Source organism: Leptosomus discolor, chromosome 9 (assembly GCF_034619465.1).
Source record: "Leptosomus discolor isolate bLepDis1 chromosome 9, bLepDis1.hap2, whole genome shotgun sequence".
NCBI lineage: Eukaryota > Metazoa > Chordata > Aves > Leptosomiformes > Leptosomidae > Leptosomus > Leptosomus discolor.
In genome coordinates this window covers 7,765,080-7,781,898 of record NC_141399.1, presented here as the reverse complement: position 1 = coordinate 7,781,898, position 16,819 = coordinate 7,765,080, and the positions used below count along the sequence as shown (strand labels likewise).

Below are 16,819 nucleotides of genomic sequence, written 5' to 3'. Positions count from 1 at the left end.
CCATGTGGGGACAAAAAAGCGAGCAACCAGCTGCTTGGGCAGCATTTAGTGCTCACCGTCTGTCCTCCTCCAGGGAGGAAAATGGCAGGCTAGATGGGCTATTACTGAGGCTGTGTTATACAGACTAAAGGCAGAAAGTACGTCGAAGAATGAGGCACCCTGAGGACATAACGAGGGGCAGAATACCATGTTCGGGATAATGAACACATTTCAGTTGCATCTGATATACCGCTGATGAGAATTTGCATTGTGCCTTCCAGACTTTGTCTTACACTAGGGGGTTAGTGGAGCCTCTTCAGGTAATTGAGAGTGCCTTGGAAAATGGCCTTTTTTACAGCAGCCCTCTCCCAGCTGGTGAAGAGCTGCTGCGGTGCTCTCAGTCCTCCCAGCTCCTCAGATCTTCTGGTACTCTTCTCTGATGTGTTCCCCTGCCATTGCAGCCAAGGGAACATCTCTGATAAACCTTTCCTTGTCCCTGTCCAGAAGTCCCCTCTCCTGATGACGGAGCAGGACAGCTCCCCTTACTGCCCTAATCCAGCATAATTCCCTGGAGTACTAGAAGATGCATTAGCAGAGGAGGATCTTCTGTACTAACTGGCCACTGGCTTCTGGTACACAAGCAGAGGATCTCATGTGTTTCCAAGACGGCATTAAACAGGCCATCAAATCCAAAATCAATTCCTCGCCCCCTCCTCCACTTAGGCAGCGAAGTGCTTGAGTTTCAAAAGCTAATTGAATTATAATGCCTAGCTAAACTCTGTGCAAGAAATCTCTTCCACTAACAGGTCCCATTTTATAAGTTACTCCTATCTCAATAAATCTAGACAAGTATAATTAGAGACTATTATTTATGGCATGAAAAAATCAATATCATCATAAAACTGCTGACAGCACTCCGCTCTCAGGCAAAGACTACAGAGCACGAGGTACTTCTTTTCCAAACTTACTGTGCCTACTCTGCACTGAGCCATGTCTTCTGCAAACCACTGGAGCATGTTAAAACGTTTGGCCCATCTGCTCTGATGAGAGGACAACACATAAAGTCCATTCCCTGGCTCTGCTACTGCCTGAGCACATGACCAGAGGAATTCTCACTGCTGCATTATGCAGAGAGGCAGGCTCCAGAAATGAAGTCTCAGCCCTTTCAATTAGGAGCTTTCATTCCACCCGTGAAAACAACTGGCCCGTATTTTATAAGAGTCTGTTGCTTTTGTAACTACCCTCATAAAACACGCAATTCCCTCTGCCTTTGAACTCTGGAGTAATTTGGATGTTAAACCAATCAGGAAATGCAAAACCTCTTCAGAAGCAGTAAAGAACTTACAGCTCTGCAACATAACTGTATTCACTAAATATTTAATACACACACATACACACACAAAATGCATCCATGGAGGTTTACGTATGCCCAGAGGGAGAGGGAAAGAGTTGGAATTAGAACACCAGAAATGTGCTTTACTCTATAAAATAGACTTCTCCATTCTCGGTGTAGGCCATCTCCCAGTTTTCCGGCAGAGGACCTAGGTTATCCTCGGCAGAAGGAGGTAGGTATTGAGGGAGGTTCTGAGATGGTTCCGTGGTGGGAACGTTGGTGTGGCTATCAATTGCGGATGGTGGGGCTGTCTCTCTTACGATATGTGTATTATGGTCGTCTTGGTCACCAGACTCTGCTGTAGAATAAACAAGCACAGATAAAATTGAAAATCAGTCTTTTTCTCCTCCCATTTTATTCTCTGGGTTTATCGTTACATTTTTCCTCTCCTTGTCTTTTAATTCACAAGACACAGCAACAGATGAACTGAGGGCAGAGACTCTGCAGTCTTTTTGCCAGCAGGGACGAGCTTGCTTTGCCCACACACACTCTGCCAGCCAGACCCTTGCCAGCGCAAATCAGAAGCTGTGATCAGCTACTGTGTTCGCTCTAATAGGCCCTGCTGAGGTACCAAAGTCTTCCAAGCTATCTGAGGCCAGGGCTCACTGATGTAGATGAGATCAATGGGCTTCTGAGCAGGCTTATAGGTTCACTCCTGCAGTGCCAATAGTGGGACAGGGATTAGGAGAACAAAATTTCCTTTTTGAAGAATGATCAAAAGGGGAGATTTTTACAAGTGCAGAAGGTAGCCAGAAGCTCAAAGTCAACAAGCTAATGGTGAATGTCTTTAGTGCAGTGTGTTCTTTTAAATTAAAAATGAAAATGAACGTCAGCACTACACCATGTGTCCACTAGTGCTTCTCACTAGTGCCTGCTGCAGTTATCTGAGGAGGTTTATTCCACAGCTCATCATTGTATCCTTCCAGCCAAAGTCACACAGGAATATTTGATGACGATCTGGCCCTTACCCCTCTAAGGAAACATTTCTGACGGTTATATCTGTGCAGTTTTGAGTTGTATCCACGAAACAGTGCTGCTCATTCCCTCCACCCCTAATCAGAGTAAATGCTCTCAAAAACCAGGTCTGTGCCCCTAATGCCTTCACAGAGGGGTTTTGGCAACAACAGACAAATTCTAAATTTACTCCTGTGTCTACCAAAGGGATTTTCTCTGTTTGGTTCTTGCAGGTGTTGAAAACTTCCAAATTACCTGAGATCACCAGTCTCCAGTACACAAAGCAGGCAACACACTCAGCAAAAGACAGAGAGATCAGTGTCACGCTCTGCCAAGTCCCCAAGCAGTGGAACTAAAAGGGCTTCACAGCCAAGACCTTGCCTCTGCTCTCCAGACCAGAGACCACAGACCCCCTCAAGTCACAGCCCACAGCCTTGGTTTTTTTTTGGGGGGGTGCATTACCTGCAGCTCCTGCACTATTTCTAGTCTGTGTGCTGCCATTACAAAAAGACAAGATACTGAAAATAATAAAGTGGGAGAAGAGGGAAGATCTAGACTCTACCAGTATCCTCAGCTGCCTGCTTTCTAGTCTTCCTGGCATTCAGTACTTTTAGGTAGAAGCTGACAAGATAAAGAAGCATGAATGAATCATCGCCAGCTTAAGACTGAGAGGGTAAACATGCCAAAGTCTGGAAAACACAAGTCACCCAGAGGTCTTCTAAGGAGGCTGGAGCATTTTAATATGGCTAGCACACTTACATGTGAAATAAGCATAAGGAATCACTTTGGTATACGAGAAATAACTCTTTTCTTGATTCTGTGCCCATTTAATGGAGGCAAGGGGCCAAGGTGTGACAATGTTGTGACAAATGAGCTGCATCTTCCAGCATTTCATCTTGTGAAAGAAAACAAGGAAGGGAAATGATGCTCGAGTTATTTCAGGGGCACCAAACTGAGATGGGCAGCAAGGAGGTCAAACAGCATCTCCCACCAGCTTCCTCCCAAAATCAGATCCTGTGACAAAGGCTGAGGTTGCTGCCATGTCACAACACGTTAAGAAACTATCCTCCGTGCAAAACTTTGTAAAGGAGCCAGTAAGCAGAGGCAGAAACTCCAGCCTGGGAGGCATTAGGCCAACCAGGAGTGATTTGGGTTAGAAACATGTGACAGGTAACAGCCAAAAGAGCACAACCTTCAAAGCCATTTGACAGTTTGGTCCAGACAAGGCCAAAACAAAATTTCAGCCTAAATCTTTTTAAAGCTCTATACAGATGTTAGAACCATGACTTTGGCATGTAGGATCTGGCATGACAGCTCCTATGACTCATCAGAGGCTGGGAAGGAAAATCGTCATGGTGGTAGGAAGTAACCAGAGGACAAAGTGCCAGTGATGGTGAACACCCACAGCAAGCACCTGTGAAAGGTTTGAAGGTGTGGATAATGCTGCTTGCTAAGTACCTAGCTCAAAGGAAGCTAGGAAGATGAATTCAGTGCTTGAAATTGAGCCGAGGAACTAATGCTCTAAGCACTAACAAATGCTACAATTACAGACAGGGAGAAGAGCTCCTGCTCCTCAGAGCTTCACAACCTTCACATACAGTTGATTTCTGTGGAGACTCAACCAATCTCCAATAGCATTTTGCTCTGAATCTGCCTCCGCAGCACTTTAGATTGCAAAAGTTTCCAGTGATCTTTCAGCCAATGCTTGATAGTAGCCACGGTGGGACCAAGATCTGTGTTCAGCAGGACACAAGGCCTTCACAAAATAAAGAGCTTGTACCCATGCTTCAGACCTCATTCCCGCAGAAAGCAGCCCTCAATTCGCTAGAAGGTACCTTGGAGAAGAGTACCTAGCAATTGTGTGTGACAAGTATCTCTAGATGCAAGTAAGGGGAAAGGACAGCAACATATTTAGGAAGGAGTAACAATTAATTTCAAATGTAATCTTGGTTGAGCCATTCCATACTGTTTACAACTATTAGCCATAGCTTAACTCTTCCTTGAACTTTCTGTGACTAATGGATTTGAGCTTCTCCCCATTTTTTTCTCATCCAGCTCAAACCCATAAGCCTTTTTAGAAGACACAACTGTGTGTGTGATTGTCACACCATTCAGGTGTTGCTGGCCAGTTCTGTCTGGGATTGACAGCTTTGCAGGAAATCCATTAAAAACAAAACCTCTGAAAAATCCCACTCTAAAAACATTCCCCATGTATCCTAACTGATGGCCCGCGATATTTCTGCTTTACCTGTGAAGCTACTGCTCATTTCAGGTACATCATCCTCTTCCTCATTCTCCGTATGCACTATGCCAGCATTTTGCATATCATTGTAAGACTTGGTTCGCTTTGGAGTCGACTGCTTGGAGCCAGACTGCAGGTTTTGCAAAGCATCGGTGGAAGTCACTTTCCCACTGAGGGGCTGGCTGGGAGGCTTGGGTGTTCCATAATAGTTACCTAGGCAATAGAAACACATTTGCATCTTCAAAAGGGAACAGTTTATAGCAGCAAGATTTCTATTTTATATTCTTTTCGGTTCCATCAAAATCTCTGTCTCTCCCCACAAGTAGTAAATAAAGAAACTAACACACGCCATTCCCATTTGGGGGTGGGGGGGAACATATTTCATCTCTTGAGCAGTCACGGAAATATTTCTTGCCTTTTAAGTTATTCTTGTTGAATCTAAAAGGAGAAGCAATGGCTGCATTGTTTAAGTGCACTAAGTGTACAAGGGCTAAAACAAAAAGCAGTCATGGTGAATAGCAAAACTTCATCTCGTTACATCTGAATTTCAATTAGTAGCCTTTTTACATGTGTGCACCCACACAATGCTGTGGCAGATCTGGAGTGAGCCCTGCAGAAAATAAAAAATTCATGACTGCTATCACCCAGAGAAGTGATGAAAGGCTCGATGGCCTGCTTTAATACACAGGTTCTTTTAGGGTGGATATTGCATTCAAAAAGCAAAAACTATTCTCTCTCTAAAAGAAAACTTTGTCAAAGAAGAGAAAAGGAAGGTACCACGTGGCACTACTTTCTTCAAAGAGGAAACTCAGAAGTTGGGTCAACTTGGGTAGAAGTGAACAACCAGACCTTAAAGCAAAACTCAAAGGGACAAAGATGCACCCACAGTTATGCAAAGACATAGCTCTTGGCAGCCATCACCAGATGTGATGCAAACAGTGCAAAGTGCTTGGGATGCTCCACTGCCATTTTAAGTGACCATGGAAGAAATACAGAATAAATGCAGGTTCATCGACGCCAGGTAGGAAATACTTGGAGGTATTTCACTGTTCCTGTTTCACTGCATCTCAAATGCCACAGTAGTGCTTGACCTGCCCCAAAACACTCCGCAGCACTCCGGTCTGGAATCGGTTCCCACAGCACCGGGCATTATAGGAACACAGGCTTATTGCAAGGTGCATCCTTCAGTTTTTATACAATCATCTGTGGTATACAACAGTTTTGCATAAAGCTCCCAAAATTTTCCCTTTCAAGAATTATTATTAATTTTCATTTGCCACCTTCAGATTCCAAGGGTGATCTTAAAAATTCTCCCTGTACTCTCTGTCGTGACAAAACATAAAGGACACTCCCCATACAGCTTTGTATAAACCTGCATGGGGGTGCACACATTTAGCTTCAACTGTGGTAGCAGCACAAAATTCTGCTCTAAATAAATGTATAATCTGAAAGCCTTATTTTTAATTTTTTCAGTACATAATTACATTATATATTTAATATCCATTCCCCAGAAAGTGTACGTGCCCCTTTATTACCCCTGTTACACTAGATGGAAACCACACGCCAAAGGCAGATTGTGCAAAGGCACTTTAAAACCTCACCGGTGCTAAAAAAGATTTTTTTAAATTTATTTTTATACATATGCATGTGCATTTTTGTGGCAGAAGCCAACAACTTCATTCATACGCTGAGATACGACTCTGAGTTTGAAGTCAGTCAAGCCACTCGGCATTGACCTGCCCCCGCTGCTGTACAGAGTAGTTCCAGCTCAGCCAACGCGTTTCACACTGCTCAGCCATCACACACTTGAGGTTCAAAATGTCATATCCTTATTTCAGTTTGGAAGTGCTAGTTGTTTATCTCAACTCCTGTTTAGCTAACTGAATTGCCTTTCCCGTTAGATCATCTAAGTCCCTTACAACCCCGAAGCTGTGCGTGTTGCCAGCTTTAGGGTAAGGCCACACGGACTGTGCATGTCCTAACACCTGCAGATCTCAACCTGCAACTCTGGAAGGTCTCCGGACACGTCAGGAGCAAAAGAGACCAGGACTCACCCTGGCTCCGGCTGGCGGAGTCCATCTGGGAAGACCACTTCGGACACACATTGCAATCTTTCCCCTCACTGCCTTCCAAGAGGAGAGGAAGTCTTCCAGAGCTGAGGCTGGAGAAGTGAGATAAGCTGCTGTCTCCACACTTTTACAGCTGGAGTACTAGGACAGTAACACGTGCAGGTTTGTCTTAACAAGGTGTGTTCGAGCCTGTATACAATGTCGTGGATTCAGCTCCACAGGAGCAGCAGCACTCTGCAACGCTTTCATCTCCTGTTCATCATTTCAGAATCTTAAATGTACATTGATGCATAATTTATATAGAGAAGGAAATCACTTCTTCTGGAAAGAGCCTCTAATGGGGATGGAGGCTCCTCAAGCAGGTTGCAGTGTCTGCTAAAGAAATGATTCTTATGCTCTATATACTGCAGAAGTATTTTATATAAAAAGAGCAGGAATGGGGGGGAGAGAGTACAAAGTGAAAATACAAAGGTAGGTCGCAGAAAAAGGGTGATCTACCCTGCTGCTGTCCTATCCTCTTTGGCATTTGTTTGTTTGTTTGTTTTTCCAAACTAAATGTGTGTTTCCTAAGGATAACTGCATCCACACACGTGCCATACATGTGAGAAGAGCTTTTATTTGTGGACTGCACATCACTGTTTTGTGCAAAATTTATTTCAGGCCTGTTGTAAATGGTTAAATCTTTTTGCAGTGGATGCAACAAAGTCAATGAAGAGGATATAAAGATGTTGCTGGTGTGGATTTTTATTTCTCCTGGACAAGAACCCAGCACAGATGTTACCATCCCTGCCCCAATTAGAGACTTATATCATTATATCTTTGAGTTTTGTTCCTTTTCAGTTCCTCTAGCAACAAGCAAGGCTTGCTCCCAACAGTGCATGGAGAGCTGTTCCTCAGCAGAAAAACAGGCTTCTCTAAAGTATTTCAGATTTGCTTACACTGAAATCATTAGTCACTTTTCAAACCAGCCATGGCTGTTGGTACTACTATTAGTGAATATTTATTTTCTGCCAACACACTGTGCTGTCTTAGAGGATCCCTTCAAGTATATCTGGACACATACAAAGATCAAATATTAATTTGAAACAGATCATGGCTCTGCATGTGTGGGGTTTGTTTTGCAGAATATGGTAAATGCAGCCATTGGGGCTCAAATGTTCTTTTTCCTTCACCGGAGGCAGATTCAGCCTGAGTCAATATTCCAAAAAATCACAGCTCTTCCTCCACATTCACACAAGGACACGCAGGTTTGGGAAGTAACCCAACTCATGATGGAAAACTGCGAAAGAAAGCTCCAACCAAGCTTCCAGGTGACATGGAGAATGATAGAAAATAGAAATATTCTCTTTTCTTCATGTTTGCTGGATGTAGTCAGACCTATTTCTCTTCTTTAAGGAGTTCTTTTTGAAGACATGGCACGTGGGCCCAGGCGTGGGGGCAGACACACCATTAGGAGGGACTAGCACTTAAAATTATCATCAAAACTCATGCTTTATACTAGAAATTGGAAAGAGAAAATATTTACCCTGTGACTCAGAAATCCAAACGTGCACCATTAACAACTGACAGTCAACAGCCCAGCAAGAGTTTTAAAACACTCAGACTCGACATTATCTGTTCAAATCAAATCTCTCAATGTTTATGAAAAAACATACATTTAAAAATATGCTTTAACAGTGTTTTGTGAGCCACTTGTAAGCCTAAAGAAGGGGCTAACTTCATAGCCAGTGTAATTTGTACTGAATATCCAATCAGCTCTAATTATTAACAGCATGTTACATGTGCGTACACAAGCATCTGTCATCCCAGAGGATCCCAAACCATTTTCTAAAGTCAGCACAGTAGTTATGGCAGGACTCCCCAGGGTGCTGAGCTCAGGTGAAGCTCTGCAAAACTTCTGAGGACTGTGCCCCTCATGAGGTCTCAAAGCTGGAAAAGAGCAGCCTGCCTCCCAGTCAAAGGACATTTCTTCATCAAGACAGTGGGAAAACCTCTACTTTTCTGTGGAAATGCCAGTTCTGAAGCAGCCAGCATGGCAGAAACGACACTTTCGCATGTCTGAGTCCTATGGGAACAGAGCTTCTAAGCTTTACCCTCTTCTCAATCACATTTGGATCCTGCCTACAGCAACTGAATTAACAGCTAATAACAATGCATTCATTCACTCAGTAGATGTACATACCATTAACTGAATTCCTTGTCATCACCTTTCAGTTTCTCTAGTTCAATCACCCTTATTTTATTCACTCCCTTAGTGCTTAAAACTTATTAAACCACAACCGAAGTTTGATAGCAGCTTTTGCAGCGAAAGCCATGACTTAATCCATGCACTCTAAAGCACCACTCAGGAGAGTACACAAAAATAACAACAATAATGAAAAAAAAAACCCCAAACAGAATAGCTATTTGGAATGAGCTGATTTCTTTTCATCTCCTTATCTCTAAGTGTCAGCAGCTTACACATTTTAGTATCACGCACAGTAATTAGACTTTGGTAACAGCTAATCACAACAATAAGACAAGTTCTCATCATCATAACACTTCTTCCTCTGCCAATTCAAGCAGTGATCATAATCAATGAAAGTAATCTACAGCAGCTACTACCCTGTCCTGCAGCTTATGAATTAAAGCAACACTGTCAGCCAAGAGAACTTTCTTAAGTTTTAGAAACCTAATGGTAATGGAAAATTTGTCTTATATTTCAAAATAACAAAACATTCTTAGTAAACATTCCCTTGACAGGCAGTAAATTCACAGACAACCTTAAGTTGTTTATGTGACCTCGAATTTGAAACGTAATTCACAGAAATACACCAAATATCTACCCTTAGGTAAAAGAACTATGAATCTAATCCACAAAAACTTTTGCCAATCACCATTTAATTCAATTCAAGTTGAAAGGACTCCATCCATTCAAGATGCTGTTTCCGGAATGGGCAGAAATGCAGAAGAACAGAGACGCAATCTAAAAGGGTCTAAAGCAGAACAGATCTGAAAGCTGATGTTTCACTTTGCAGTGAGGGAAGATGAGACCATGGAGGCTGCTGGGGCGGGGACAGCGTGACAGAGCTGGCACAGACAGGTGAAAGAAGGCAGAGGAGCTGTGTGCAGGGTCAAGCACAAGCTCGAGCATTAATCCTAATGGTACAACCTCAGTTGAAGAATATGGTCCCAAACTGCACATTTCAGTTACTTTAACCTGCAGGTGTTGGCTTTGCAGTAGCTATTCTCTTTTCTAGGAGAGGAGAATTTGTCTTGCTTTTCTGGTGCAAAGAGATTAAGACCTGGCTCTGCGTTTGTCTCTCAGGAAAGGGCTAAGCAGAGTTCTCGCAGTTCTGAATTCACCGACGCCTACTGTGAGGCATAATTTTGCAATTATAAAAATCTCAAGAAACTCAAAAGCCTCCGTGAGGCACAGAGGACCCTGAGTCCACGAGAAGTGCATCTGATCTTCAAAGCTACCACTCTGCATTAACAAGGACTCCATTAACAGCTCATGTTTTAAAAAGCCGTTCATAGCTTACTACTGTATTGATGCAAATGGGTATTTTGGGAAAGAGACTTGGAGATAAGCAGCAAAATTAAGCAAGGCCTTGACACAAAGACTTTAAATGTAATTATTAATGTAATTGTTTTCTTTTCTGAGATGCAGCTCTTTTTCTCCGCACTGTACAAGAACCAAAACAATTGACCCCTAATTTTAGCACAAGAGCTGCTGCTCATCTAATCCGGCAAAAGTGCTTGTGTCTGATTAGCACAGGATGAATTGATTCCTGGGAGCAGAGCTCCTGCTACAGTGTTTTGTCTGTTCTCTTCCCAGATCACATTCTGCTACAGCTTTTTACATTTAGATGACAGATCTGGCTGCTGTCTGTGGGATTCACCTAGCTGCAACTGCACATTGATTAGCAATTGCCTTGAGGAAATTCAGAGTATCCAGGCAACCGGGAGGAGGCCGCAGATACAGCATCTGGATCGGAAGCAAAACATAGGCAACGAAAGAGATCGCCGAGAAACTAACCTACAATATATGCAAATCCAATTTGCTTTAAATAGTAGATTCTCTGTCAATTTTTGCAGTTATTAACTGTGACGTTAACTGAAAGATGAGTCTGGGTTGCTTGTTAAATGAGTCAAAATGTTACAATATGCACATTTCAACTTATGCCTGAAATTTAACACATACTCCAATTAGTGTCCTTATAGGCATTGGCAGCACAGCAGAAAGTCATCTACAGATCAAATCAGTCTCATTTATTCTGATTTTTCCTGTGTTGAGATATCACTGGGTATTGCCACATTCAACTGCAGCTGCATCCAAGCACATTTAATGCGTGGAAAATTTCTAAAACAAAGCAAAGATACTTAAAGTAACACATAAGCAGTAAGACTATAGTAGCATGGGGCATGAGACAGGGTATTTTCTCAGCCCAGCTGTATTACAGCAACTGTTATATCCACATGCAAATAGATTAAAAAAATCCATAGGGAACATAAATAAGCACGTGCTTGTGCACGATATACACAGAGAACACAGGAGAAGCAGCTGCAACGCACCCTACCTAGCACAAGGCTGTAGAGTAAAGAAAATACCATGTTAAGCCATTGCAATATGCAACTTTTCTTCTTGCAAATACTGAAGTATTTATATACATACTCCCACCACGAAGATGTGTCCCGTTAACACCTTGCCCCTCCAGAAGGCGGTGGCATGCGTATCGCAGCTCGCAGCATGGGGTCAGCTCTGCAGCGGCAGGGAAAAGCCTCCTGGCACAGAAGGGCTGCCCAGATGCAAAGGAGCTGGGTAACACTGGTGAGGAGTAGCCAATTCTAGAGACAGTCCCAAGCACATCCAGTACCAAAAAGCAAAGCCAAAACGTGCCAGGTTGCCATCTATCAACAGGCTACTATGAACACATCAGACTGTGGCTGGAGAGTAAATAATGTCTTAAAATGACCTGAGATCCAACTTAGGAAAAAAGCAACTAATTCACCATATCTTTTTTTTTGCCAGAGGTGTTTGGGAACAACCTTTTCCCTCAAGGTTTGTGTTTTAAAATGCATCAAAACCAGCAAAAAGCAGGACTGCTAATAAACAATCTCAGACAGAGCTCAGACTGAGAAACTTATTAAAAGTGCACAGAGAAGTCGGTCAGGAATGCCATAAGAAATTCAAAACTGCTCTAAAATCCTATCAGATATTTGCTCTTAGACAGTTACTTGGCTTCTGCTTTAGGTGTTTGTAGAGTGAAGCATTGCTATGACACCAGTATAGCAGCACTCATGCTTAACACTGATAATTGTGCACATACACAAGAACATGTTGTCTTTTTTTCATAATAGAGGTTTAAATAAATAACAACAAGAAAAAAAGAAAGCAAAGAATAAAAGCCAAAGATAGAACAGGAATCTTTCTGCAGTGCACAGATGTTAATAAGCGGACACTCGACATGAAACATTGCAATGGTGCTAAAGGAGCCATTATGATTTATTGAGTCAATCTGTAATATAGAGACAATAATAACCAGATCTTATCTTATTAAGCGGAACATGTTGTTCCACCACATGGGCATCCCCAGCATCTGCCACCCTTACTCTCCCAACCTTCCCGTCATGTTTTGCATGCCACAGACACAGCTCTCATTTCAAGGTTGTACCAAGTTGGCGAGACCCACAGGCTGCGAAGACACCCGGAGAGCAGCAAAGAAAGTCCAGCCATTTTGCTAAAGCAGCTGGGGGAGTAGGGCTGCTGCAGAGAAAGCCAAGGAGAGCTAGCACATCAGATAAATTAGGCTAAAGGCATCTTGATTTGAAGCATGTTGCTGAATACACCTCTCTACTTCAGCTGAAATTCTAACTGCACTATTAAGGTAATTTATTACACTCATTAAGTACCACAGTCGGAGACCCTGTCTACAGTAGCTAGTTTTATACACTTTAAAAATGTTAGCAAGTCACCCCATTACATCTTAGTCATGAGACTAATGCAGATTACTTATTACTTCTCTTGGCAATCACATAACACTTGTCCTGAGAATGAAAGATGATGCCTTGACAATAATATGCTATAATGTAATAACCCTTCACATGTTATAAAGTGCAGCACTTTTTCTTTCGAGGATCACTAAGTGCTGGGCAGGCCTTCATTAATACAGCCTCGCCAGACCCCAGCGACGCAGCCATCCCCATTCAAAATTCCCTGCGTGTCTCTGCACAGCACCCATCTCCACTGCTGCATTCAGCACAGCCCTCTGAAATACCACCGCTCCCACTTTCTCCCTCATATTTTTAATAGATAACTGCAGGCACAGGATATCTGCTGAAATATTAATGAAGTGAGAAGTAAGTGTTGTTTTAATATTCTCCAGGCCAGTCACCTGAAGTAGAGAGCAGTTACCTGATCTGCCCAGGGCCACTAGCAGCTGGTGAAGAAACAGGAATAAAATACAGAAGTTGTGGTTCTGCTCAAAACAGCCCTCCCTTGGGGTCCCTGTGAGAGCCTGCAATTCAAATGCAGGAGTAATTGCTAAATAATTAGTAACCTACACAATTACTTCCCTGTATCCGTCAGTATTTTATGCCCTGAAGGAGCAGTCAATAAATGCCTGAGATTACAATTATCATGATTTCCTATCCACCAGAAGGCCTAGACAACGTGCAGTATAAAAAGATTTTTTCCTTCCTAACAAGTATTGTCAACAGGAATTACTAACTGGCTTGAGCGTGTTGTGTGCAGCTTTACCAGCAAAGCACCTATACTGGTGCAGCAGCACAACTTTGGGCAGGTCTTCTAGGATTTCGGCTCCAGCTCCTAGATTCATGTGATCAACATGTAGCTTTCATTAGGGGAAAAAAGAATTTTCTAGACTCTATGGTTAAAAATCAGCATATTAAAACTGGAACTGAAAACCTCAGGAATTAAGGCTGGCAAATGCTCCCTCCCACCTGATCACAACTTTTGGAGCACTTCGGGTGCAGAACACACCAAGGAGGTGACAGGTGACCAGAAAAGCAGCTGCCATGCCCGCTCTGCATTCACAGGGATGTGAATCAAAAACTGCCCAGAGGAACCTATTTGCAGTTCACCAGAAGAAATAATAATGACATTAAGCAGCCCAGTAGGTAGGCAACACCTTTTTTTGTCCTATTCAGCTTGCAGTTTCTCTCTGTGCAATTAGAGCACTTTCAGAACCCAGGTTGCTCTTTCAAAACCTGATACAATCTCCCGACTCTTTTATGGTTTCCAACTGTTCTCTTCTGCTTGTTCTTTATTCTTTCCCAATCAATAGTATCCATATCAGCATCAAAGTCCTCTGTATTACCCCTCTTCTGTCAGCTCCCTGTTTATGCCTTCAAGAAGCAAACAAACGTCATCCAGTAAGGCAAAAACGATCTCGATCATTCCTGTCAGACTTCCTCTCCAACTGCTGAAACAGCACAGAAGTACAGAGCACACATCCATCTCCCCCACCATGTCATGCAGACGCTTACAAATTAAGGGCCTTGGGACCACCCGGACACCAAACCACTAGCCTGCTTGAGCCACATGAGCTTGTGGCTGCTGGGCACATGAAAACTTCCCTATTCATCATCACTACTCTCCGTTTCATAGCATTCCTCTTCCTTCATCTCGAAATCACCTAATTACTTTGTAATCAAAAGCAACCCTATCTTTTGCAATTGTATGATTCCTACTCAGTACAACAGGTACCATTATTAATAATAAAAGCCATGCATTAAAGGCACTATTTTATTGTTCTTCAGAGAGAGAGAGAGAGAAGATTATTTCCTTTCATTGGGTTCTATCCCTCTGGGTTTAGAATAAGCCATCACTGGCAGGGTCAAAAATACAATCAACTTCATCATGGTGATACATTAAAAAAAAAAAGGCGGCAGCAAAACGCAGCATAAAACAAATGATAATTAAAGCAATCTAACACTATAAAGCTGGGCAATAACAAAGGCTTGGACATTAGAAGTCTAACTTTGTGGTCTGGGTTTTTCGGCGGATTTTTTTTTTTTTAATAAATTGCTGGTGATTGCAGCATTGAGTCTGAATCATACCATCTTCCAAGATCTAATCAAGATCAACACTGTCTTGATCAATACAGTTGTAAAATAAGATTTCCAAAAAAAGTACAACAAAGCCATTAAAGAAATCTCAGAAGGCAGCAAAATCATTTCTTGAAGCTGTAAGTGAAAAATGAACTTTATTTATTTCACATTACAATCAAATAGTAATGTGTCTTGATGCATATGTGCACACATGCATCATCATTATTTGCTTTATTCTTATTGATTTTCCTTTCCATAGGCCAGCTCTCCAGAACCACTGTGCACCAGCATCACTGATGTCAATGGGGAAAGAGGCTTCTCAGCACTTCTGATAAATTATTCCTTTAAAGTTCAGACACTTCTATCACCCACAGAAATGAAATACGCATTAGGCTTATGAGAAATCAACCTCATCTTCAGCAACTCAAAAGAGCAACACATGAAATCTAAACAGCTCAGCTGCTACTGCATATAATCACATAAGCAATGAAACGACCATGTTATAACTGTCCCAGATGGGTAGAGCATTTCCTGAAAACTAATTCCCAGCATGTCCCAGGAGCCAGCTTACAGACAGTTACCCATTTTGCCTTTCCAAGTGGAAAGGTCACCAGAACAAATACGATCAGGAAGTAATGGTGAGGCAGTTCAGCTGATCTATTTCGAGCACCATGACAAAGAAAACTAATTTAGAGTTATAATTAGAAACATCAAGAGGAAAAAGCTCATTTTGGAGAAGTGCTGCTGCTGGAACGTTAGCATTGGTGCTGATGGAGCTAATCAGCTCAGAGAGGTGGAAGAGTGAAACCAAATTATACATTTAGCATCTTCATATAAACCAGGTTTGACACTGCAATTGTCTGCAGTTGGGAGTAAGTGCAAGGTTTAAAGGTGACCTTACAAGGGAGTTTTTAAAGGAGGAGACTAAAGAAATTGTTTCAGGATTGGTTTTTTTTAGAGCTCGAAAACTAAAACCACATGTCACAATCTTTTCTGTTCATATTTGGTGACTACTTTTCAAAGACTATTGGCTATTTGTGTGTAGTTCATATTTTCAAATGTATTTCATGTTTCTTATTAACAGCCAAAAGAATAAGGCTTTTTCAACTTCTCATAATTGCAAAAAGACCCATTTAACTTCTTGCAAACGAAAATATGACATGAATGAGCTGAAGTACACAGGAAGGACTTTCAAACCTGTAACGTATTTCTTCTCATTGTCTTTTCAAGAGGTATATCTGAACACTCTCCAGGAGGAAAAAAAAACAACAACAACAACAAAAAACCCCAAGCACCCCAAAAGGAGTTTTCAGTTTAAAGGAGATAGAGATTGCAGGTTTAGTTACACAAATCCTATTGTGTACCTAAATATCGCCTATTAGCCTTGCATTTCTCTGGAAGTCAAAGCTATCTTTTTCCTGCTCTCACCCTGGTGACATTTCATGCCCCTTGGCTGTCCCAATGCTGTTGTTTGTAAAGCTGTGCTGTAAAAAGCATCAACACAATGACCCAAGTTAGAAGTAATTATCCAAGAATAAAGAAGAAAAAAAAAAGGCCAAAAGCAGTGCATCATGTGGCTGCACAGTGAGACACAACTGGGTGATGAAGGATGTGTATCTAGGGAAAATGAAGGGAAAGAGAGAAAGCAGGAGGGAAGAAAAAGTGAACAAGGAGATGAGCAATATGGCGGATACGAAGAACAGATGCATTTCCACTCGCTGACATGATGTCTTCCTTCAGCATTTCGTTACTGGATTTCATATTAGATTTTCCCGGCCTACTGATGTTAATCTTTTGAAGTAGCTAACTTGAAGGGAAAAGACAAAAGCACAGTAATATTGGAATTCCCCCTCTCAGGGTACAGAGAGAGAGGGGAATAGAGTACTAGGATGGCAAGTGAGGTCCTAACTCAAGCTGGTTAACTCAAGCGAGGGTGACACAAGTTTGTTGTCCTACCATGGTTATTTGAAGTGCTTTTTCACTACCTGTGGCTCCATACCTTCATAAGTTCCTACTTCCAGAAGGGTCCCACTTCGCTCCAACTCCAGAAACTCCTCCACAGTCAGAAAGTTATAGTCCACACCAGGCACTTCTCCTTCTCTTGGAGGGCGGGTTGTGCCTAAAAGG

At 42.3% G+C, this 16,819-nt stretch overlaps 1 protein-coding gene across 2 annotated transcripts in view; it reads right to left on the bottom strand.

The window, feature by feature from the left end:
* MAGI1 (membrane associated guanylate kinase, WW and PDZ domain containing 1) overlaps positions 1-16,819 on the bottom strand; it is a 353,430-nt gene that overhangs the window by 72,101 nt on the left and 264,510 nt on the right. For both annotated transcript variants that reach the window (XM_086470625.1, XM_086470626.1), the window contains exons 3-5: positions 16,692-16,811; positions 4,575-4,781; positions 1,460-1,670 (exon numbers count right to left, since the gene is read on the bottom strand). In XM_086470625.1, the coding sequence (XP_086326751.1) occupies positions 1,460-1,670; positions 4,575-4,781; positions 16,692-16,811 (538 nt within the window). The remainder of the gene's footprint in view (positions 1-1,459; positions 1,671-4,574; positions 4,782-16,691; positions 16,812-16,819) is intronic.